Source organism: Pagrus major, chromosome 15, assembly GCF_040436345.1.
Source record: "Pagrus major chromosome 15, Pma_NU_1.0".
In the NCBI taxonomy this organism is placed as follows: domain Eukaryota; kingdom Metazoa; phylum Chordata; class Actinopteri; order Spariformes; family Sparidae; genus Pagrus; species Pagrus major.
Genome location: NC_133229.1, coordinates 6,835,678 through 6,861,795, shown reverse-complemented (window position 1 = coordinate 6,861,795; position 26,118 = coordinate 6,835,678). Strand labels below are relative to the sequence as shown.

At 39.6% G+C, this 26,118-nt stretch overlaps 1 protein-coding gene across 1 annotated transcript; it reads left to right on the top strand.

Annotated features, from left to right (window-relative positions):
* The first annotated feature begins 6 nt into the window (after positions 1-6).
* LOC141009827 (transmembrane protein 150A) lies at positions 7-25,270 on the top strand. The gene is made up of 8 exons (XM_073482545.1): positions 7-211; positions 946-1,194; positions 6,341-6,388; positions 7,303-7,389; positions 8,589-8,656; positions 14,124-14,251; positions 21,126-21,303; positions 21,651-25,270. The coding sequence occupies exons 2-8, from the start codon at positions 1,130-1,132 to the stop codon at positions 21,914-21,916; spliced, it is 840 nt and encodes a 279-aa protein (XP_073338646.1). The 5' UTR covers positions 7-211; positions 946-1,129; the 3' UTR covers positions 21,917-25,270.
* The last annotated feature ends 848 nt before the right edge of the window (positions 25,271-26,118 follow it).

Below are 26,118 nucleotides of genomic sequence, written 5' to 3'. Positions count from 1 at the left end.
CCCCACTCCAGCTCTGAGCGTCAACGGCTAACGGGACCGCGGCTCGTTCGGGAGAGAGAAAAAAACAAGGATTTGATAAAGAAATAAGGCTAAAACGTGTCCGACGAGTCCAGCGTGGAGTAGCTTTGGGCTGCCGGAGGTGTGCAGGACAGGTCGGCGTACTCAAAGTGAGCAAGAAGACAGCAAAAAGTTTCTAACATATGAGCAGAAGGTGAGGAGACACAGATTTGCTTTTGATGCTCGTCGTTGTTGCTAGCTAGAAATGTGAAATGTGCAGGTGAGCAGCGGTCAGGGATATAACTAACCGAGCATTCATTGTAAAGGGAAATGTGAGTAAACATATGCTACCTGTGATTGATAACGTCACCTTTTTTTTAAATCAAGTGAAAAAGGTCCCAACATAATGGTGTTTCTTAGCTGAAATAGAATTAACTTCAAGCTAAGTCCAAAATACACGTAACCTTGGCAAACAGCACATCAGATCTTAATAAAAGCAGTGTGTATTGCAGTGATACTCGTCTTTGTATATTAAATTACTGTGAGCATTACCTTCAAGATTCAAGATGTTTACTATCACTCGTAGTACACCCATGTGTAAATCCTTTGCTTGGAGCCTCCACTACAGAAATGGTAAATAGAATAACAATATTATTATTATTATTATTATTATTATTATTATTATTATTATTATTATTATTATTATTAATAATAATAATAATAATTCAATAATAAATTAAAAAACAAAACAAAAATATAGGACAGCAGGGATAAGATGCATGTGTATAAACTATCTATACATGTATGTACATGAGACATAACCCTGACTACCGTCTTACTCAGGTTACTGGTACTGCCAAGCCTCGATGATGATTATGATGATTACCTCTTGATTAGTAGGTGAGTGATGCCGACCTAACTCATTTCCCTTCTGCTCTCATTCACCAGCTAAAAGGGCACATCTGTCCAGCCAAGTGTCTCATCTGCCATCGTCCATCTTCAAGAAAATGAATCAGTCGGTGGTAGTGCAGATGTCAGTCACACTCAGTTAAATGTTAGAACTACTTGAGCAGATATCGCTCGGCTGGCCGAAGAGGAAAAAGAAGAAAGGGGCTGTTCGAGGTGCTGGAAGATGTCTTTGTGGATGATACTGCCTGTTAGCCTCCCAGTTCTGACCATCACTGGGATATGGGTTGTGTAAGTGTTATATTTCTTTGGCCTCTTCAAGTCTGCTACTACTGAAATTTGTTTATCAAACTGTCTGCTGCCCTCACAGTTAGTTTCATTTTATGTGAGGATGACACACAAGTTATGTTGCAAGAGCACAAGGATAAAGACTTAATAAAAGAAAAAATAAGACAAAAAAGAAATAATACCTGCTGCCCTTACCGAAACCTTTCGTCAAAAGTGGAAGAAACAGCCACAACATTTCAACATACGCATAGATTTTCAGATTTTCAGTAAAATTGCATAACAAGCTTCTCATCTGAATTTTTGGATCCATGCTTTCTCTCTTCCTCATTAAATTTCCCAGTGAATATAGAAAAACAGAACAGAAACAGAAATATCATCATAATGAAAGTATTTATTGCAAACAATCTTTCACATAGCATACACATAGTGATACCAAGGTCATATTCCAACAAATTACAAATATATGGTTTATGTTTAAGCAAAAACCGTTTGATATTTCTGCCACTCTAGCCTCAAGGAGAGCAACACTGCATATTTACCCCAAATTCCTGGGAGCCATGGCAATTGCATGTGGATTAACTCTCTCCAGGAAGGATCTGGGATTATCACCCCTCTCTTAAAAGTGAGCCGTGCAGGTTTCACAGTATAGCTTAATTATCTGCAGTATCTGAGCAGATGCACCGGAGCTAAAAGAGTACCTCCTGGTTATGTTGGGCTGACAGCTCTTCTCGCTGCTCTGTTATTACTTCGGGAGGAGGAATGCACACCCCCAAGGGGGGAAAGACAGATGGCCCAATTTCAAATTGTAGTAGTTCTGTATTTAGGCTACATCTATGATGAGGTGTCTGTGGAGTAAGCAGTCAAATCAGATGCCAAAGCGGACACAATGTACACCAGTTACTGTTTGGCTGCTTCACAGTCCAATCAGGAGCATGTATTCAGGTGTTCAGAGCTTTGCAGAAAAGAATTGAAAACGTTGCTGCAGACCGACACTGAGTAAGAAAACTTGCAGGTGAAAGTTATTTGCTGGCTTTGCACATGACTTTCTTGTTTTAGAATGTTTTTTTGGGATAGACAGTTGATCTGAGTTAAAGTGCCAAATGCTGCTGACTGTCACTCCTTTTAAACCCATTTCCTTCCTGCTACCTTGACAAGGGCGCCTTGTTTCTAAGGGCTGTCAAGGGTCTTTTTCCAGACTAGTGGAATGTCAAAGGATGTGACATGTTGCGTAACTCCCTCTTTGACTGTGGGTGACTGGGTGGGAGTAAGGTAAATACTGGAAGGGGGTAATAGAGGGTGTAGGCAGAACTTTCACTCAGCATCTGGTGGCCATGCCCGGTGTGCAAAAGGTCTGTGGAGCCAGAGGGAGACTCAGGCTCATGCCCACCCAGGAGTCTTGGCTTAGGCTGTTTTGCTGACCTTTTATGAGTTGAGCAATGTGCTGGAAACTGCAGCACTTGCCTTTTAGATTTTCAGTTTTAAAGTACTGGATGTTTTAAGTGCTACAGCAACCAGGCAGAGAAGTAACTGTAGTCGAGCCTATACTGCGAAAATTCATTCATAGTTTATCCATCACACCCTTTCCTGTGGTTGCTGATGTGTTATTTTTGCACAGCTTTTGGGAATTTTCACAGTCCATACTAGATCTTTCCATGAAAAACTTTCCTCAATGCTCCTTATTAAATCCTAAATAAAAACACATAGTATATATAATGCTCGCAGGCATGCAATTACAGTTTACAACCGCTGCTGAGCTTTGATTGAGGTCTAATTATGTAAACAAACCTATTATTACTCAGCCTCCTCCGAGCACAGAATGCACCGGTTTAGTTCCACGTTCAGCTTGAAAAAGACCACTTTATTTAGAAATGTCCCAGAGCTGCACTGCGACTGTTTAGCTCTGGCTGCTGACCAAATGTAAAAAATGTGACTCAGAGGTTTTGGAAAATTTTACAACTTCAGCTGGCTGTACTTTGTTTTCCTACATTTCTAATGAAGTCCCCGTGTAAGCCTCTACGTTTGTTGTAAGCTTCTTTTGTTTTTGTCTGGGTGGTGTCATTGTGCTGTCAAAGGGCTCGGAGCAGCAGCCTGCTACCTGACGGCCATATTCCACTCACACTAGTGGGTTTCCTCACTGCATTATGCAAGAGCAGTGCTCTTTATAGGCAACCATCTGGCTGATGTGACTTTCATATGGTAATTCACAAGAAATAACCAGCCAATCAGATGTTGCCAGTAGTAGGCAGTTGATACCAGACGTGCGTCACATGTTGCGTCAGAAAACGAAGAAAACAGTTGCAAAAAATAGTGACATCATAACTTGTGCTTTCTGCCTCAGACTTGTGCAGAAGAGCAACAAATAGATGTTTAATAATGTTGATTTTATGACAGCAAAGTGCTCTTTATTTGGCATAAAATCTGTCAGAATTAAGTGGAGAGATTGGTTACCGTACTAATGATTGTTGTCGAGTTTGACTTTTTGTATGTAGTATTTTACGTAGTGCTGCAACCAATAGTCGATTAATCGATCAGTTGTCAACTATTAAATTAATCACAAACTATTCTGATGATTGATTGATCAGTTTTATTAGTTAAAATTCTCTAATTCCAGCTTCTTAAAAATTAATATTTATTTTTTACTCTATGACTGTATACTGAATATCTTTTGGTTGTGGACAATTCAGTTCAGGAAGTCATCTTGGGCTTTGGGTAACACTGATTTACATTTTTCACCATTTTCTGACATTTTATTGACTAAACAACTAATTGATTAATGGAGAACATATTCAACCGATTAATCAACAACAAAACCCGTCCTTTTGAGCCCGTGTCAGCCAGGGGTGAATGTTTTTCTTTGCAGCTTTGGTATGAAACACATATTTTTAATAATTATTGGATTATTATATGGTTACGTCTTTATTAAACACTAAATTATTTGAGGATTTTCCTTCCACAACCTTGCCCTTATTTTTTTTATAGTAATTACATTCCCACAACATTAGTAAACCTGTAAATATTCAGCTGTGTTATAATGTATATTCATGACTTTGATGTTATTTCAAAATGTGAGACCATGCTCGCCAATTAGCATGTTCTCCTTTAAGTTGCAGACATAGTAATGTGCAAATTAACACCAGAATATTTGTCACACAAAACATATCTTTCTTCCAACAGATTTTGCCATAAAGTGTGTATGCGGCGTTACATTGATACATTGATACATTGACGTCTCTTTGCTTGTTAGTGTCCTCTGGGTAGCAGGTGTGTATGTGGTGTGTGTGTCTTTATGATACATCTCCATCCTTCAAAGATTGGCTTGTGAGTAGGATACCATCGGCCCTGGAAACATACTTAATTGGTACTTAACCTCCTACTGAACTACGATTGCTTTCACAAATCAGGACAAATAGTCTCTTTGTGTGTCTCTGTGTGTCTGCCTCTGAATGTCCATCCTTCCATCTTTTTCTGGCTGTTGAAAATAATAGTTGTGATCAGTGTTTACTGCATGTGCGTGAATAACAAGGGGATAACATGACAATTGCTTTTCCTTCCGGAGCTTCCCTTTGCCCCCACCCAGAGATGGAGCTAAATATAACCACACATAATTGTATATCTTGATTATAGTTATTACAGTGCAACCAACCATTTAATATGCAGACTTCTACATATTTGTCTCATTTTCATCTGCTGGTCCATATGACTTGGGCATGTATGAACAGAGCAGACACAGTTGAGCCGCACATGTTTCTGGTTGGTTGAAATAATCAAAGGTCTGATACTGAAGCCCCAAGGCAGCGATATTTACTGGTATTTCATCAGCTTAAAATAACTCACTCACTGATAGAAACAAATCTGCCCTTTCAGTGCAACATCATTGTGATTTAGATGCTTAAATTGGTCTATTAGGTAGAAATAATTTGTGTACCCTTACTTCAAAGACGTATCCAAGACAAGTGTTATTTATTTTTCTGAGCAATACTGGATTTTTGTGGCAGATACTACATCAATATTTGATATTTGATCAATATTTTGGACGTTTTTGGAAAAAAGAGTGACCATACTAGGTGCCGTTTTTTACAATTAAAAAAATGTTTTCAGTGTTCTCTGGTGCACGAACAATGTAATAGTATCACTGTTTCTAAATAACTTTGAGCCTGGTTTCGCATTTCTGTATTTCTGTACCAGCTGAGCCGTATACACGAATACCCTTTTTGGTCCAGCTGTAGTTTTATTTAAATTGGTGGCTGTCAGCGTCAGTCACATTATACAGCCAGAGCTTCCATTTTTGGCCCATGTTTAATTCAGCTGTGGACATTAAACATTAATGAAAGACATGCATAGCAATCTAGAGCATGTTGAAAATAAAACAAACATCAAGGTCTTTATCTTAAGTACAATATAGGTCTTTAGCCTGCAAATTACGGTTCTTGTCTTTCGATCCGCTGGCCGTTGACTTCGCTGTGGATGTGGCAAGTCAGTGACCTGACAAAATAAACATGACTGTCAGATTTCAGTAGCCATCATACGAGTCTGACTGACATAAACCAGTCTTGTCTCTCTTTGGCCCTTTGAGTTCTGGGTAAGGTGATAAGAAAAGATCGAATGTCAGGTCGCCTGGTTCTTCAGGTTGAACAAACAGGCACACCTCAGTGGTCGACCAGACTGGCAGGATTTTAGTGCTGATGTGGTCAATGTTGGCATTTTAATGTAAATTATAATGTAGGTGATTTGAAGTAGCTTAACATTTGATATTTTGGTAGTAAAAGTGAAGTCCAAGTCTAGGTGACCAGTTGTACAAAAGGAGTTAACTGTACTACAAAAAATGAAATAATGTAATGTAGTAGTGACAGTGAGCTTTACAGTTGTACTAAAAACAAATTATTAGAATATAGTTTTACTTTCTGTATTCAGGACATACGCCTACACAATGATGTCCCCTCACTATCTTTATGTGTTCCTCTTATGTAGCAGCTCAGGTTCAGTAATATTAGGATGTATTGCTTTGACTATGATTCTTACAATGCATTCCTCAGTATACTGAATCATTGTTGTGTTGTTGACTCACTTTGGATGATGGTATATTCATAATGACAATCTACCAAAATTGTTGCCTTGTATTTTTGATATACATACTATATCTCTCTTGTAGGTACGCCATGGCCCTGTACAACCAGCACGTCTGCCCTGTGGATAACTGGTATGTTACTTAATCCATCCTGTAGTTTTCTTAATCATACCTTTTTTAAACCCTACACACACTACACAATCCTGCCTTGCAATCTGATGATTTTTCATTTTAAAAAAATATATATTTGTGGCATTTTTGCCGTTATTTAAAGGTGACAGGTAAGGAGGCAGACAGGAAACGCGGTGAGAAAGATAGGTATGACGTGCACCAAAGTCTCTCCCAGTCGTTGTCACTATGGGATACAATTAGCTCTGTTGGTATATTAGGTAATGGAGTTGTTTCCTTGTCAGTCACCTCACAAATGCTGAAGAGACACATAAATCCACTCACATTAAACTGGAAATAGACATGTTTTTCCTTCTATAGTGTATTCTTATGAAGTAAATGTTGATTTCACAATGTAATGACTTTAGAATAATGACACCATCTGTGTGAGATTGGTTCCCTATAAACCTTTGCTGAGACCATTTTTATCTGCTTTCACAACTGAAAGAATAAACTGCACTAAATTAACACAGATCCAAATTGTGATTTAACATGTATTTAATGTTTTCAGTTCATGCACTGTCAGTGAGTGACTAACTATTCCTCTGAACATTGGGTTTGTTTTACACAAGCTGAGGTTAATCTCTACCAGCTACTATTTGATGACACAGTGGTCTGACACACCAACACTAAAAATAAAAGGAAGCCTTTTTGTGACCCCACAACATGGTACTGGAACAAAAAACTGTAGTTACTGTACTGTGATCCTAAGAAGGAAATATTCATTATATCACAAATTATATGTTTTTTCCAAATAATTGAAGAATATGTATGACGTTGCATCTTTCCTTGTTTTTCTCAATGATTTTCCAGTAGGCTTGAAGTTGTGCTAATATTTCCACAACTTGCCTTGTGTGTGTGCATGTCTGGTGTTCCAGGTTGTACAACGTGTCATGTGAAGAGGAGCTGTATTTGCAGAGCGGGCCAACCTTGTGTTGCACACTAGACAATGTACCTCTCATCAGGTCAGTGAGCCTCCCGCCCTGAACCCAGCCCTACCTCTCCCTGTCCGTCCCTCTGTCTCTTTTCTGTCTCTTTGTTCCTAGTTTGTGTCTGGTGGTTTAAAAACAGGAACACTGTCCCATTGTTTCTCATGACCCCTGTCGACACATTGTTGATAAAAAAGCGAGTGAGCTTGAAGGAGACAGTTCTCCTGAGCATGTGACTGTGTGTACATGTGTATGTGTATGTATGTGTGTGTGTGTGTGTGTGTGTGTGTGTGTGTGTGTGTGTGTGCATTCTGAAAATAACTTGGGGCTGAAATATCCTGCCTGCCTGCCACCGTGGCAGTTCAGAGGCAAAGCGTGGGTCTGCACTTTACCATGTAAACACACACAGTGAGGAGTCAGCTTACATTTGGAAGGAAATCGAGACACTCCCATTCTGTTGTTTAGCTTTTTTGTCAGACTGAGATTTCAACTTCAAAGACCAGCTGTGGAGTGTAAACACTGTGGTTTGTATAAAAAATCTGGAGGAAATCATCAGAAGAAATGCAAAGAAACCACTGCTTATTGTTTAGTCTTAACAAAGATATTATGTAATGAGAATCATAATGTTATCAGAAATGTTAAATAACTCTCAAACAAGGCTCAACTACACATTAACAGAGAAACTGAGAAATGTCTAACTATTGAAAGGTCATCTTTAGTAACACGGTGAAGGTGGAAGAGATGCACGTTTTTCATCATGTGCTGTGCATGTCAGCTAGTAATTGACTGAAATCAAACAATGTCAGATGATTAAAATACTAAATACATCCAAGATTGTTTAAAAATCATCAGTGTGCGTATAAGCCTACTGAAATTTATGTTTTGATCCATGCACTGAAGAATGTGTGAAACTGCAGTCAGCTGAGAGGGCTTTGGCTTTGTAGGCAGCAGGAGCTCGGGCACAGACAGCCAGCGCCGACTGTCTCCTGCCTTCCCCTCCTACAAACATTTCCTATTCCTTGAGGAGAGGCAGTAGGTGAAAAGTCAAAGGCTTGATGATGGGATGTGAGGAAGTGAAGTTCTACCCCTCTTACTTCCTTATTGCATGAGTAGAAATACATTTCATAAACATGCTATATTTTAGAGTGCACAGTGCGGCAGGGGAATTTGTGCCGCTTTGTAGTGTGTGTAGGTTGATGCATAGTATTTATGTGTACACTCTCTCTCTCTTGCAGTAAATGTGGGACTCTTCCTCCAGAGAGCTGCTTCTTTAGCCTTATCTGCAGCACGGGATCATTCATGGGTAAGGCATATGATACATACACGATCAATACACACACGGACAATTTCGTAGTCATTGATATCAACTTCGATTTCTGCTATAAGTCCCCTTATCATCGATAGCTTTCTCTGTAAGATATGAACTGACAACATTAGCGCTTTAATTGCTGATTATTTTCTCCATTGATCATTTTGTCAATAAAATGCCTAAAAAAATGGGGGCCAAAGATATGCTACCATGTAAAATAGGGCAAATTTTAATTTTTCAAACATGGAAAAAGCAAATGTTTCTCTTAATTAATCAATGATCAAAATAGTAAACGATACATTTTCCTTCCATCAATATGATATGCAATATACTTTTATAAAATAAATATGTAAAACTAGAATGGCAGCGCATACCTCATTTTTTTCATCAAGATCCGTGCTTCATTCCCTGAGCAGTTAACAAGATTGTCAAGAGATGCCCTATCTCACAATGTTAAAGAAAGTGAGGAAAAATTCCTGGGTCCATCCTTTTATTCTGAACAAAGTTTTGTGAAAAAACTGTTCACTATTTTTAGTTTCATCCTGCTGACAAACCAACCATCCAACAAAGAGACACGGTTTAAAACATAACCTCCTTGGTGGAGGTAGCTAATACATAAATGGAGGGTTGATGAATACAACAGAAGGGATCACTATTAATTAATTTCAGAAGATGTTAATCATAAAAAATGATTGCTTCGCAAACAACATCAGTAGGTGAGAGTGTCCTTTGTGGTAGGTACCAAATGTAATTGTTTCAATCAACTGTTTTGCCCATGTTAAAGCAACTAAATGTAACTTTCTGCTGAAAGATAGTACCAACGCTTTGGGTTGGCAAAGGACTGAACCCACCAACCCATGCAAAAATTTCAACTACACTGACCAAGAGCCAGTGAAAACCTTACATGTGGCTGCTTTAAATGAGAGGGGATGTATAAAACAAACACATTTTCAGAATAGTTTCTTGGCAAATATGCACAAATGTAAACAGACACAATATGCACACACCGACAGTAGGTGTGGAGTTTAGCAGGGAAAGGAAAGCATGCACGATATAAAAGAAGTGCATGAGCTCCCATGTGTTGCTCTGTCTGTTTTTTATGAGTCTACACGTGCTGTTCCCTGCTGTAACTGGTGTTTCTGACTACCCTCATCAAGTTAATGTTTCCCAGCTGTGGCTTAGACATGTTCTGTGTGTGTGTGTGTATGTGTGCGCGCGCGCGCGTGCTTAGATGTATATAAAGTGGGGGAGAGGTTTGCCTTGTTTGTCTTTTCATGAGGAGTCTCCATGCCTCTAGCAGCTATTTAAGGCCTGCCTGTCTTTCTGATTGGCCAACTCTGGACCGTTTCTTCATACATCTGATAAGACAATGATCTATGTAGATTCAGAAAATAGCCTAACTAACTAACAACATTGTTAAGCTGTATGCTGTGTATTGTAGAGAGCCAAGTTATAGCACTGGTCTCAACCTGTGACGTGAATTGGAGAGCCTTTCTGTGTGTATATGGAGAGAGACTACACATGTGTTTGATAGATCTTGGTAGGGACCATACTGTTGCAGCTCAGTGTGAAGTCTGCTCAGGCAGCAGTGAAAGTCCAGCAGTTGACCATCACTGTTAGTCAAGCATGACCCCTGAACCGCAGCAGGTCAGTCTGTCGACCTTGTGTACATAAATGTATTTGTGCAAGAGAAGGAGAGGTAGGCTGAGCACTGCATTTTGTTTTTTAAGTTTTCTTTATACAAAAATGCAGATAAATCAATTCTGAAAAAGTTACGTGGAAACCAAACAATGTAGCAGACAAAAAATATTGCTTGTCATTGTTTATAGCCTAACAAAAGCAACACAATATTGCAAATTTCCTGTCTCCACATTTCTCAACCATGATGACGGTTTATGTCTGACTCACTATGAACTATCCCATTACCCCTTGCACAATGTGTCTGCAGTATAACTGTAAGACCAGATGCTCTGGTTTAGAATGAACTAATTATGCCTACCGGTAAACACACGTTTCAAAAGCTAAATTAGATTGAATCTTATGTCTTCCTCTGGCAAGAACCACTAGGAGAGCAGTGTCATATCAACCCCCAAATTTTTAAGGCAGTTCAACTTCCAAAATGTTCTGTTTAGTTTTGGGGTTTCATTGAGAAATAGGGTGCATCTTCTGTCTGGATTTTTGCTGTTTTGAGGTAGATACTGATATATGTATGTATGTGTATATATATATATATATAATATGTATATAAAACTGTTAAACCATCATGATTTTGATAGTTTTCACAGCAAAAATGAAAATACTGAAAATAAAAAGATCATTCCCAGTAATCGCAATCCTAATAACTGTCCAAATAATCACAATGTAATTTTTTTTACTATATCGTGCAGCCCCAATAAACACATAAACACATAAACACAAAGAATTCATTGAATAATCAATTAGCTGAGCTTCTTGCACTTTTTCAGTCAATGTGTCGGCCTAGCTGATTTATCAGTCTAGCTCTAAAATGAGGTGAAACATAAAGAAACATATAAATTGTGACATATCTTTAAAAACGGACTTATTATTACATAAATGTTCATTTTTATTTTTGAAATTTAAGCTGCTTTTACACCTGGTCGATTAGATCTTTGACCAGCTATGTGGCTGGTTTGAGTGCTTCAATCTTCAAGTTAGATTGGTAGCATTTACAGCTCCCATTTCTGCTTTTACTTTTTCTTCACCATCCAAATAATCTTAACATAGAGTATGTTAATACCTGTTGTAAGGCAAGTTATTACGGCTCTGCAAAAGTAGGTTAAGCTAATGTGGCATGTAGCTCTACAACAGGCTATTGTAAATAATCAGTGCTTAGCTTCTTAGCCTATTGATTTATGTCTTACTTTGTAGATTGTGCCTGCTACAGTGGGCTCAGGTGGTTGACTCCTATCTGGGATAACATGGACTCAATGAACTGTATATTGCCTCATAATTATTCTTCTCGTTTTTATCCCAGTCCCTGCCAGTGTACACACACAGTGATTCAAAGACAATGCATGTATTCTTTCTCAGCATACCTCCTGTGGGAGAGAATGCAGCTGGGTGTTTGGGTTGAAACGAATCTCCTTGTGGGGGACAGCAGGGTTTATTTAACTGTGAGGTGTGGTGTGGCTGATGTGACTTTTGTGGGGATGTGCACTTGTGTGTGTTTTCGTGTTCACCTCTGTCTATGTGTGAACGTAAAAGCAAGTGTTTGCTTGTGACAGCAGGGTTGCACATAGATTACAGTATTCCACGTTGTTGCAAGGTAACTTCTGTGATAGAGTCACATTAGTGTGTATACATCAGAGTGTGGGTAAGTGTTTGAGCCAGCACTCTGCTTCCTCCCCTCGGCTTCCTGAGTTTAGAGTAAAGGAGTGAGATCCGGTGAGGGCGCCTGTGTGGATGGTGACCAAAGCTGTAACTGTGTTGAGGACACTGTTTATGTAAATTATTCCCATTGTTGAGCTGTCAGACAACAGCTTGTCCTGTCGTCCGAGGCCAGGTTGAGGTCAGCCATGCTACTTACCAGTCAGACATGTTGCCCTCGTGCTGTAGGAGCCTGTGACCCCTCAGCATGACATGCATCCTTAAAGAAATATGCCATCAAACAGCCCCCACAAATATGCCTTCAGAGTGCAGAAAATAAAAAGGAAGCATGGATTTGTTTATCAAGAGTAATGGGGAAAATGTTCTTCCTTGTCTTTAACCTTCAGGCATAGCGTACGTCATTTGATGGTAACTGCTAAATGCCAGCAAGTTCAAACATGTTCATTTGTAATTATGAAAAATGAGGAAAAATCCGCAGCCAGCCAGTCTGCAGCAGAGAGACATGTCATAATCTAATGAAAGTAACTGCAGTTGACTTTCTTGTCCCTTCAGCAACACAGTGTGCTGTCCATTAAAAGAAGTAGGGAAAAACACAAAGACAAGATTGTTTCCGAGCCTGGAGACACTGCTATTTGTTTTTCCATGGTTGTAACTGAAATCACTTTGCCAAGATGATTTTATGCTGTGGGAACAGAGGGCAGCTCATTCAACTAGAATCGTGTATACGTTACAGCTGTTGTATTGCTTATCTGCATGTAACAATGTTTAGCTGTGTGATTCCTCTTAATTCAGTGAATGATATTTATTTATAGATACATGCAGGCTTTTGATTAATTGCAACATTTCTTTGGTTTATTTGCATGCTGCGTTTTGTGAAAGATGCACAGAGCAGAAACAATAATTTGGTTAATGATTAGTTGCCAACTATTACATCAATTGCCAACCATTTTGATAATTGATCTTGTGAGTAAAAGGTAAATATCAGTATTCCCCAAGAAAACTATACATTGTTTAATTAAAAAAGGGCAATTTCATGTCATTTTGGACCATTATTACTTTATCTATGTACAAAAAGTTGGAAAGCCTGGCGCCGATAAGAAATAAATAACATCCAAAAAAGCTTTTAAAGACAAAACTTGCTGAAGAAGTCTACTGGGAACCAACTATAGCCATTAGATTTGAGATCAGTCATGTAGTTAGTTTTGATGCTCTCCACATTGATTTTACATTTATTCAGCTTAGTTAGGTAAATCCCTGCAATTGAATGAATACAGGAAGAAGTTATGAAATGTGCCTGGTCATTGAGACCTGGCTTAGAGCCACAACACATGCAAACCCTGACTCGTGGAGACAGAGCTTTACATTGTTAAAGCCTGCACTGCACTGATGCTTTTCTTTCCTCACTGTGACCACGGTTTCCATTTATATTCTCTTGTGGCAGCATCTTAAAGCCTGCCTCTTATAGAGATGGTGACAGAGTAAAGACAACACTTCAGCCTCTGAGACAAATATATGGGCTTCAAGTCAAGACACGAGGGGCTCCTTGTCCCCTCTAATTCTCTCACCCTCCTTTTTTCCACTGACCCCTTATGCCCTGCTTTCACCAAGCCCAGGCAGCCTTCGTCAAGCACCAGCCGTGAGGAGCTAACAAAGAGAAACCGAGTGGGGGTCAGCTCCTCAGTGCACCAACAATACCCCCAGTCACAGCCCATTAGCACATCAGCAGTCATCTGGCCCATATACTGTACTTAGTTTCCCTCCACCTTTTAATCTTATGCAAGACTCAGACCAACCCCCACCCATGTACCGTTCCCACTTTCCCGCCATTTCCTGTCCCTTGTATTCCAACTTGTTATGCAGAGATCAGTTTCTTGTAACTCTTAAACAGCTTCCAGGGAATTCTTGCGTATTTCGAGTAAATGAGGTGTGCAAGTGTGTCCATTAAATTGAAACCAGGCAATTGTGAATGAGTAATAACAGTGTACATGATCCAGAATAAGCAGAACTTTTCTCCCTTTCTCACAGCATTTCGGTGTTCTTCTGTTATTTATCTGCCGAACCAGCAATTACTGACTCATCTTCTCTGTCTCTTTGTGTCCCAATCTTTTTGTAGTTATGGTGATTGTGCTGCTGCGCTATGCCCACGTTATTGAGAAGCACCAAAACTGTGTTCTCAACACGGCAAGTCTCTCAACAGGCTGGATCTGTGCTGCTGGACTCATCATGGTGGGCAACTTCCAGGTATGGTGATCCATTTGATTGGCCCTCAGAAATAAAAGGCATTAACAAAATTTACAGGAAGCGATGAAAAAAAGATCTCACATAGTAACAGCAGGAAAGCGATAATGAAAATAGAAATAAGTCCCAAGTGATGCAGTTAGTGTGTCTACGTGCGAGAGAGTGATCCCAGATCTACTGAGATTAAACTATGGTTAAGAAGTTATGGTCGGTGATACAGGGCTATCACTCAGGCTTGATTTAATATAAAGGGACTGATGGGCCTTGGCGGAGGTATGCGCTCTACTGAGGGCCATTCTAGTTGAATAATCATTTTAGTCATTTTTCAGACAAAAATGATGTGTGACAATGTGACAATTTGCTGCTTTTTTAGTCTTACATTACGGTAAATTAAATATTTGTTGATTTTGGACTGTTGGTCAGCCAAAAGAAGACGTATGATGATGTGTCATCCTTGTTGTAGGATATCATGTAGGGTGGTTTAATTCTTTTTTTTACCACTTGTCCGAAAAATAATTTAAAAAATACATTGCTTTCACTCTTTTGTGATGTTTTATGACCAAACAAATATTTTAAGGGGCTCTATGTAAAGAATTGTAGCACTTTACATGTATTAATCACTTTTTTTTGCTGGCCATGTGTGAATGGATTGTAACGTGATGTGAAAAATTAGACCTCAGTCTCTCTCGGTTGCCTATACAAGCCTGTGCACAGTTTGTTTAAGTTGTTTAAAGCTGCTTGATTGTGGATTTCTTTGTGAAGGACTCAGGTCAGATTTTCCACCACAGTCCAAATTATGTGACTTTATGCTTGTTCTCTAGTGCCTCGTCTCACTGCCTTTTTCCGCTCCGCTAACAGAGAGCAATTGTAGCTAATGTTAGTTTAGAAATTGAGTCCGCTATCACAAACTAATGCCCGGCTTCCAGCACAACACAGAAGTTCCACAGAGCTTGAAAAGAAAGAAAAAGAAAAGAATTCACAGACTTGTAGATAATGAAAGTAACCGTTAGATGCAGCCCTAAACAGAACTGCATGGTATTATAATTTCTCAATGTTACTCAATGATAAGCAACCCTGTGGTCATGAATCTTCCTCATTTTGCTTTTGCTTAATCTTCCTATCATGACCTCTGCTTCCCCCGTTACACACACACACACACACACACACACACACACACACACACACACACACGTATGCACCTTGTATTTCAGAGCAAATCTTCATTCAGGTTTGTTAAAGTCTGTCCTGCCTTCATAGACACATCCCTGTACTGGTCTTTCTGGTAGTTGAGTGTTAAATACTTTGGCACTAAGTGAGGAAATCCAACCTGAATTCCTTCCCTGTAGATATTTGTTCTTTGGGAAAGAATTTGTTCAAGTTTAAATATTTGGAGCCCTGGCTAGATGCCTTGACTGTGTGTGTGAGTGAGTGTGTCCTTTTGAAGAAAGAAAGAGGGTGAGAGAGCGATAGGACTTAGAGTAGAGATGTTTAGGACGGGAGATTCCAAAATAAAGAAGGCACAGTTTGTTCACTGATGAAATGCTGGATACATCTGTAAAATTGTGTTACCATTCTGGTTTTGTCCTTCAGCTTTTATAAGAATGTTGCCTCAAAACGTTCTTGATAATAACTCTAAAATATATGCAGCGGTCATAGTTTGAATGAAAACATGTTTCACTTTAAAGTAGAATTATGTTTCCTTGAGTAAATCTGTTGTCATCATTTTATCATTCTCAGCATGTTTTCACCAGAAAACTGTCAACAATGTTTTACAGCCTCGGAAGAATCAGACAGTAAAGCTTTCTGTAACTTTGAACACATACAGTGTTGTGGTACTTGGCTCATGTCCTCTCTTACTGAATAGTCACCATTTTACTTGCTTATGATTCATACATTTTTATGGTCTGGTATTCTGCAGAAGTGTCGACAGAGATTTTCCCTTTAATATCTGCGTATCCTGTGACATTTTCTGATGCAATTCACCATGTTGTCTGGTGTGGAAACATGAATGAAGAGAGGATGACTGAATGGCCAGCGCTCTGTGCTGATTCTGTACATCATATTTAATAGATGAGAAGGCTACTTAACTAGATGTTTTCTGCGGATGACATGACATCGTAGTTAATCTACTTATGTCTGAAGTCCATTAAAGAAGAGGAGTCGACTTATTACATGAGTGTGTGGAACAGATGTGGAGTGTGGCAGTTTGTCTGAAAATGCACAAAGGTCGTCTTCACCTTCTTCCCGCTTCTCCTCCAGGGCCTCTGCTCAGCAAAACTGGGAGGAATTTTACGGGAAGAGCCAGGGGGAAGTGAGTCATCAAGTCAGGCCATGCATGGAGAGGAGCTGGGCAGACAGGGTGTGTGTAGCAGAGGCCCTGTCTCTAACCAATCACAGGCCTGATCTTAGCCGCTCGCTCACAGACGGTCAGGGACATTCCAGTAGGATGGAAATATAGCTGTTGTTGATTGTGAATAAATAGTTAAACCATGTGGCAGACTGGAAATGTTGCAGCAAAATGAAGTTCAGACACAAATTCACAGCCGTCAAAGATCAACACCACAAATGAGCTGGAATCAGAGGAAACGATGGCCGCCAAAATCTCATGAACCCAGACTGATCAAAGAGAGTGAAAGCTCCAAACAAAACACTACACATGGAAACATGCTCAGCGGTGGCAACCACTTCAGTTTGTAGCCGTGTGTTATGTAAGAGTTTGGCAGCTGAGCTGTGGTGTAGCCACTGGGGCTTTTCCTGTCAGGCAGTCTGATGGTTTGGGCAGAAAAGCACATAAATAGATGATGGAGAAGCAAATCACTGCCACACAGAGGTCCACGAGTGTGATTCTCACAGATGATGCCCGCTGTCAGCAGGGCCTTGTTGCCTTGGTGATGCTGTTTCAGCTGCATCCGGAGGGTATCCTGTCTGTATCAAACATCCCTGAAAAAAACACAGAATATAAGATAATATAAGACTTTATTGATTCCTCACCGGGGAAATTCAGTTGTTAGAGCAGCTCAGGAGTCATAAGCAGAGGAAAAAATTCAAAGGAAGACCAAAAATAGATTAATAGATGATAAAGTAAAGGTAATATGATAATATCCACTCTATTCATCTATCATATGCAAATGTGACCAAAAAGAATTTGTGAACAATCATGTGTGCCTGCAAACAAAAGGCATCTGTAATGTGTGTGTCTTTAAAGGAATAGTTTGACAAATTGAAAAATACGCTTGATGATGGATCAATACCTCTCTATTGTCTGTATGGTAAATATGTAGCCACTGCCAGCTGTTGGTTAGCTTAGCCTAGCACAAAGACTGTAAAATGGGGGCACACAGCTAGCCTAGCTCTGTCCAACCCCAACAAAGTTTTCTTACCAGCACCTCTAAAGCTCGCTACTTAAAAGGTTACATCATTTTCGTTTGTTTGCAAAAACATGTAAAAATGAGGATCTGTTTTTTAAGTGTATTAAATTCTGATTAGCATATATGACATGACAACAGAGGCAATATCTTTAAATGGTTGTTTGGTCTCAGAAACAGAAATATGTTGAGGTTGCTGGTCCCTGAAGCATCCGTTTTTTGAAAAAGCAAACAATCACTCTTCAGATGAAATTGGCTAAACAAAAAGCTACAGTACTATTGTGGAAATCCTTCCCCTTTCCCCATAGTATAAAATACTATAAAGATTTGAAAAATTGTGTCCCAATTCTTGTACTCAGCCAAGCTGAAGGTCTGTTTAAAGTGCTCTTGCATTATGTGGTGGTGGTGGTGACACTTCCTGGTACAGATTTTGGCAGGTGTGTTGTAAAGGTTTGGAAGTCAGTAAAGTTTCACTTCATCTCAATTTGGTTCAGTTTACAGAAAGTGAAGACTGAAACAGAAGTTAGATGTCAGTCAGGTTGTTCCCACATGTACATCCTCACACTTTTATCACCCTGCACACTTTTATATTTTCCTATCACTAATCCACAATGACTCATGAACATGTCCCTTTTTCTAAATGCAGAAAACAGTGAAAGTATTTACTTTCGATGGTTGTTTCAAAACCCCCTCACTGCACACACATTTACTTGTCTGAACAATCCCCTCTTGAGGGAGTGTGGGCTCTGCTGATTCCTGTACTGCACTGTTTGAACCCCATTACTATTCATTTATGCAGGGGAACTGCTGGTCAGTGTCAGCCTGCAGGAATGGATTTATCAGGTTGATCTTGCTTAGTCATCAAGCAACACGGACAAATACTGCAGAGCATCACGCCTGAGACCTCTAAGAATGACAGTGAAGGAGGAGTTTATATTGAAGGTTGGCAGCAACTTTTAGAAAATATGACAATGTTAGAACATATTAGCTGTGACAGAAGAAATGTAGTTTCTGATGAACACATGTAGTCTCCTCCTCATCCTCAATTCTCCCATATGTCACTCCTGTGTCTTCATTGTTTCTTGCTGCTGCTGCTGCCACTTCTAGTTCACTTCACTGCTCTCACCATTCATCAGGTTTTCATCCTCGTCATTGTTTCAGCCCCGACCTCCCCCTTCACCCTCATCCTTACTATTGTCTTTATTGCAAACTATTATGACAGCACATGGTCCTGGCATACTGTAAGAAGTAGGGATGCAAATTTTAAGCAATTTCTTTAATTGATGGTCAGCTGTCTTAACAATCAATTATTAGTTAATCATTAACAATATATGGAATAAATTGGATGTTATTCCAGTAGAAAACAGTTTTAACCACTGACATGATCTATGTTCAATGCAAAACCAGAGTAGGCCACATCAGTGAACTCTAAGTGAAAATTGTCATCTATTCTTAACTCAACTATGTCACTTTCAATAATTTGCGCTTTTTAGTATGTTTCTGTTTTTGATATTTATTTTCTTATTTTGGTATTTTTTGATATACTTTCATTTTAATTCTATGCTGAGCCTCTGAAACGAAATTTCATTCTGTGTTCATTTGTTGCTCACAGAATGACAATAAAATCTGTCTAAGTCTAAGTCTAATCAGGAGTTAAAAGGACAGATAAACACCCTTGAAAAATATTCTAAATTACACAAAATGCTGTACAACAAAATCCAACTCATATTGAGGCTACTAAATGACTAAAATGTAATATCTGTTTGTATCGAATGTCTTTTAGTATTTTTTAGATCAGAAATTACTTGTATTTTAATTAAATACATTTTCTCAAAACAGTATTTTGTATTGTATTTTCATATAATTTTCATATAAAAGTGTTTCTAATTTGTAACAAGATACTTGTTGATGTATTTGTGTCCATCTCTGATTGTAGGTTAATACATTTTTATCTGGTACATTCTTAACTGCAATTAATTGATTAATCATTTACATCCTTTGCATAAAGTTTGAAAACATACATAGAGTAGAACAGCAAAGGTTTACTTGATGGCTTAATGCATTGCATGTCATTGTGCAGTGTATGGATTAAATACACACAAAGATATGAACACAAAGAGATTTTTGATAAATAATCATCAGTAATATGGATATAATGACTAAGTAGGTCAGTAAAGCAGTCATATAAGTTTTTTAAATCACTTTACTGTACTTAAAACAGGAAAATACAGCACTTATTCCATACCACTATATAATGATATCTAAAATCTAAGATGATATATGTAGTTTCATATAACAACAATGATATAATAGCGACATCTTGCCCAGCACTAGTCTTCGGTTTGTTTTTTTTGGCAAACCAAGTCCAAAACCCAGAGACATTCAGTTTACTGTCACATCAAGATGTCGACAAAGATAAGCAGCTAAACTTTTGCATATTTATTTTTTGTGGACAGACTAATTGATTAATTGTTTCAGTTCTAGTATGGATTCGTCATCAGTTAAAACAAGAGGGTGTCTGGAAAACAAGGCATATGGTTGTTGTTTGTGTGTGTTTTTCCATTACTGACTAACAGATTGGCAGAACTACAGCACTCAGACCTCACAGTGCCAGTTTAATGTAGTAACAGTAGATGGAGAGGTGATGCAGAAGAAGAAATGTTGTAATAGCCACTTCACGATGGAAATTTACTGGATCTGAGGAAAAATGTGTCAGGCCTGGCTGTGATTTCTGTCGCATCTTCACCTTCAGCTCTGGTGATGTCACAGTCAGATCTCAGAAAGGATTGTGTGTGTGTGCACATATTGAATTGTCTGGAAATCTTACTTTGTCACTTCAAAGATCAGCCTACTGCACAAGAATGTTCAGTATGTACAAGCCGGGTCAATGCGCAAATGGCTTAGCGGCCAAAACTAAATAACTCCTAGGCTATTGCTCTAATGATCTCTAAGAATCATGTGGAGCAGACGGACGTTGTTACTCCAAACACAAGACTTGAAACTTTTAGCCATTAACTGCCTAAATTAGACCAATCCTTGGAGATGTGTTTGTACCTTTGGTTAATGCTCCATTGAATCTCTTATCTGTTCTGATCAGTACATCTGAGCTCTCTCTCTCTCTCTCTCTCTCTGTGTGTGTGTGTGTGTGTGTGTGTGTATGTGTGTGTGTGTGTGGATCCTGCAGTGGGAGAGCTGTAGTCACATGCTCCTGAGCAGCTCTTTTGTGTATTGTTTCTTATTGTTCTTGTGACCAGCAGGGAAAAGGAGGCGTTGTGTTGCTCGCTGCTGTCGTTTACTTCATGGCCCCCTCTCTGTTTCACTTATTCTTCCTTGGCTCCTTATTAAAAGAGGTCCAAGAGGCTTTGAACAAAGTGTTACACAACAATGAATAATCTGAACTTGATGCAGACGCTGTCTGACGTTCCCCCCATCTGATCATTCCCACGTGGTGTTTCTGGCAGCTGTTAATGTAACCCCTCTTTTTCCTCCTGTCTCCTTTATTTGTACGACAGGTGGATAATGCCAAAGTTCTCCACTATGTCGGAGCAGGCATCGCCTTCCCCACCAGTATGCTGTTTGTGTGCCTGCAGTCTGCGCTGACTTATCGACTGGCCAAGACCCAGGGGGAATACAACGTGGCCCACCTCCGGCTCTGCATGACCCTGCTGGCCTTCGTAGCCTTGGTGCTCAGTATCCTCTCCAGCTTCTAACAGATGGTAGCCTTCGAGGCTGTCGAGTGCTTTAGAAATAAGCATTATACTGCCAGCATGATTAAGGGCAGAGACATCCCCTCTGCATTATAGTGCAAGAACAGTTTCCTTCCAGCATTTAATGTATTTTTGTGTTACAGGCCTTTTTTATAGCTACACATTAGAGTAGATTCAAAAACTCATGGAGGACTTGTTGTCAAACAGACACTGTCTACATGTTACCCAATGCTGTGAGATCAGAAAATATTGAAATAACTACTTGATTTTTTATGTTGTCTAGACCTAAACATGGTTCATTGCTGTCATTGCCCTTAACCATGTTTCCAGGCGGAGTGTTTTTCTGTCAGGAGAGCTTCGTCCTGCAACACGCGTCAGCCATCTTCGAATGGGTGTTCTGCTGCATTGTCATGCTGTTTTACGGGACATTTGCCTTCGAGTTCGCCGGCATGTCGGGAGATACCATGGCGGTGCTGGCTAGAGGCGGGGCCCTGGGACCTGCTGGGAAAGAACACAAGGTGGACGCACTGGGAGCACTGGGAGGACCCGGTCCACACTCACATCCACACCAACCTGAAAGCATGTCCATACTGTAGCTCGCTGACGCAACCTTGATGCCTCACAGTTGGCTCTTTAATTCCTTTCAAACTCTGGTTGTCGAATGAGTTTAATTATTCCTTTCCAGCCACGGTCGTCTGAAGCTTTGAAATGAAGCAGGCCAGTGCAGTCGCCGTTCATGGCAGAGTGGATTCTATTATCTTCAACCCCAGCGGGTTTAGATCTGCTGCCACAGTGGAGAGTCCTGCTCGTATTGTGCTCACATGAGATCTCAGTGTCTCTAAAGAACTTATTTGCAATTTGCACATTGCACAAGTGTGAAACCAAATTTTGTCCCGTCCTCAGATCAGCAGAGGAGTATTTTGTCAATCAGACCAAGAAGATGTTCTGTTCCCCTCCTGAGATCCCATAACCTGTCTCAATAAGTGGCTTATTTCCACTTCAGGTGACTGGCACGATGCTTTTATTGTACGTAAAGGAGCGAAGGCTGCTGGACAGCCTAGCTGACAGTGTTAGAGCAGTGAGACAGAGAGAAAAGCAGAGAAAGAAGAAGTACGAGTGTTACAGTGGGAGCAAGGTCAGACCTGAGGCTTGTTTTCCCACAAGAGGATGGACGAATGCAATAAATTCAAAGAAACAGGCTGTCGGATAGAAGAGCATATGAATGTTTAAGTCAGTCCTGGAGGTGGATGCATTTTTCAATCATTTAAACCTGCATTAAACAATATTTTTGATATGTCAGAGAGTCCTTCGTTATAGAGAATTCCCTAAGAAACATAGATTTCTTGCTGCTTTCAGTCTGCATACTGTGTCAAGACAGTTGCACGCTATTTTATGCCCAAGTTAACAAGCTGCAGGTAAAGAAAGTCAGCACTGTGGCATTGGTAACCAATGTGGTTAACAAAGCCTTAAAGGAAAGTAAAAATTTGACTTATACTTTCCAGGTGGCCATTATGTGTCTGTTGGATGTATAAGAAGGTACAGACATTAGCTGTAATAACTTTTGGTTTGTTGTCAAAAATTGCTTAATGCAGCTTTTTAAAATACACAACAACAACTTTATGATTGATCAGCACATATGCAAGCCTAAACCTTTTTGTTAAAGCATCCATGGGACCCACACAGAGCGCAAACTGTGTTTTGATGTTTTGGTAACGTGCCATATCATCATTTCACCTGCATACAGAGCATACAGTAGTGCCTCATAATTCAAACCTCAATGGCTTTCCCTTTTCCCTCTTGTTGTGAGGATAAATACACTACATCGACCTTAAACCTCAAATAGTATTTGACTCAACTTCCTCTCTGGAGGAAATTAAAAAAAAGAGATGACACAGTGTCAAGAGGCCAAATGTGCACCAGCTAATTCAAGCCAGAGCTCTGGATTTATTGAGTTTGGTGACGAGGCACCACACGTGTTTTCAGGTCCGATGGACGGAGGTCTGTGTCTCATTATTCCCCAACAAGGAGGAGCAGAAACAGGCTTTGATTGCTTTACCTGCTTACTTTTTCTTTGAAACTCTTTGAAACAAAGGGAAAAAGGAAGGAAATAACTGAGATGCACTATCCTGCTGCTCTTACTATACAGCAGAATATGCCATATTGAGCTTGCCTGTGGTAACGGTGCTAAAACACAAAAAGCCTTATCCTGTCACGCTTCCCAGAGTTTAGCTGTGATTGTGTTCTCTAAGTAAAAGCAATAACATGGAGATGTAGAGTGAGAATAGTGGACGAGCAGGGACAGAAGGTTGCGTGCACGCCTGTGAGTGCCAGGAATACCAAAGTGGATATGTGTCGCCACCGATTCTACCTACACTGACTTGATATCTGTCGGTGTAGTTCAGCTTCACTGTTGAGTATCTTTTTCCATCAGTTGTCGCTCTCTGCAGACGCTCAAGTGTTGAATTCATTGACTTTCTCTGACTTTCTGTGCTAAGTTGTAATACAGAGTTGTGCCAGAAATGCTGTTTATATTTTTAGGGAATGTTCAACATCTCAGTGTAATATTAACACACTTTGAGCTCTCCGGTGAACAAACAGAGCTGACAGAGGGTTTACAACAGCAGTCTTCACCCAGTAAAAATATCTCTGCCTCAAACCACAGCTGACCACACGTTTGGGCAGAGGTTTCTTTAGTGTCATTATTTTGGGTGTCACTCTTTAAACACAGCTTTACAATCTGTTACAGAAGCAGTGAAATGTTGTGATTCACCATCAGACTCAATGTATGAATGCTCTCAACAAGACTGTATTGAAAAAGCTTGCACATGCTGCTCTGTGGAACGACCTGGAAGCATCAAAACCACACTGCTGATCACTTGCTTCTCTCTACTGGTCAAACAGCTTATTGCACGCAAGTTTGTGTTGCAGTCGCAGCTGTAATGTTGTAGCTCAGCTCACATGATGTCTGGTTTTCTACTTGAAAATTACTCATTTTTATATTCACAGCTTAGAACATTCAGTCAGCTCCATGTTTAGGTCACACCTGCTTTTGTTTTACTTCTGAAGTTGGAGAGTGGACTCTTCTTCTACCTGGCCTCACCTTGAAGTAAAACCTGGCCTTGTGTCACTACTTATACAATATGCATTATTCTAGGAAATCATATAAATGATAAGCCAAATGATGGTGCTGCTCATGCTGCTTTAGCAACAAACATTTTGTCTTTACACAGTTACTGAAAGGGTTTAATTTGACTCCATGATTCACGGCCCTGCTCCCAGTTAAACACTACAAGAATGATACAAAATCATTTTGTTCTTTTAGTCAGATTCACATTTTCGGCCTCTTCCTCTCTACTTTCTGTCCTTTTTCTCTCGTTTACCGATCTGTCTGAACTTTGCACTCAGGAAAATGTTACGACACCAGCTGCATTGTTTGAATGATTCAAAGCAGAATGCCCTCTGCTTGCTTCTGCCTTCTGTTGTCTTCGTTTTAATGGAGCTTGTTTATGAGGATTCGTCATGTTTTATATGTTTTGTGTAGTATAGGTGCAATGGTTAGCCATAATATAATAGATTATTTTTGTTAATCAAGACTCTGTAAAGCTTAAAAATAAACATTCCTGTATAGTTGGCTTGTGAGAATGCTTCTGCTGCTCACACAAACATGGTTGAATGTCTGCAAGAAACATTAGCAATCAGTAGATGATTGGTGAGAGCATTCTGACAAACTAACTCACATCTGTACAGTAAACCTCACAAATCTGTGGCTCAAATCTCAAATGCAAACTGCTCCCTATGTGCCTTATGTATTATTTTGATAATGAAAACCAAAGAGGTTTAGGTTGTAAATTCTATTTTGATGAAAAGTCATATGATTGTATATATATGCCTTAATGTACAACAAATAAAAACTCTTTAAAAAAATAAAGTGATGAACTTTGCTCTTCATACACAGCTTCATGTATGTTGCATTTTATCTTCACCCCATACAGTAAACATACTACAAGGAGTTTTTAACTTGTCATGAAACATCTCAATTTAATACTGATGACTCGATATGATCTACATAAACAAACGTGACCATTAGCGAGGACATCAGCTGTTTCCAGAGATGAGGACTTCAGTCATTTGTGTGTTTTGTTTCTCTTGAGAAAACATTCTCAAGTGCAATTCCCGAAGGAGATACCCTTGAATGTTTTTAAGGGCAACCCAGGAGTTTTTCCAGCCCTGTTTGTCCTGACCCAACCAGGTGTTTTTACCGAGACCTCAGGACATCTACAGCAGTGTTTGTGGCGACTGAAACAGGAAGCTATTTGAAGCCAAAATTGTGTGTGGGGGGGCAATCTTCAGAAACTTAAAAACACATCGCTCTGCATCTTTAATTAGCACAAGTATTTCATTGCATATTATTATATATTTTCAAATGATATGTTTTCACTGATTAAAGTTATTGAGGGGGACAAATCTCTTTTTCCTAGAAAGGGGGGGTTACCTTGTCTTTTCTATTCAGACAAACAGAATAATGCAGTTGCCTTTGCAGTATCAAGTGACTTGACCTGGGACTTGGACCACATGACTTGTGTCCCATATGTGGCTGCTTTGTAGTCTGGTGGTACCCTACGGCACTAAAAGCTTTATTTGTTTCACCATCGTCAAATTACTGTTATTAATATTACATCGCCAAAATTACATACATTACCTCATCACTATATATTAAATTAAAAGGATTAACGGGATTTAAAAAAAGTGAATTGGGTGAACTTCTCCTTTAATCTAACAGGTAGAAAAGACCAGGTGA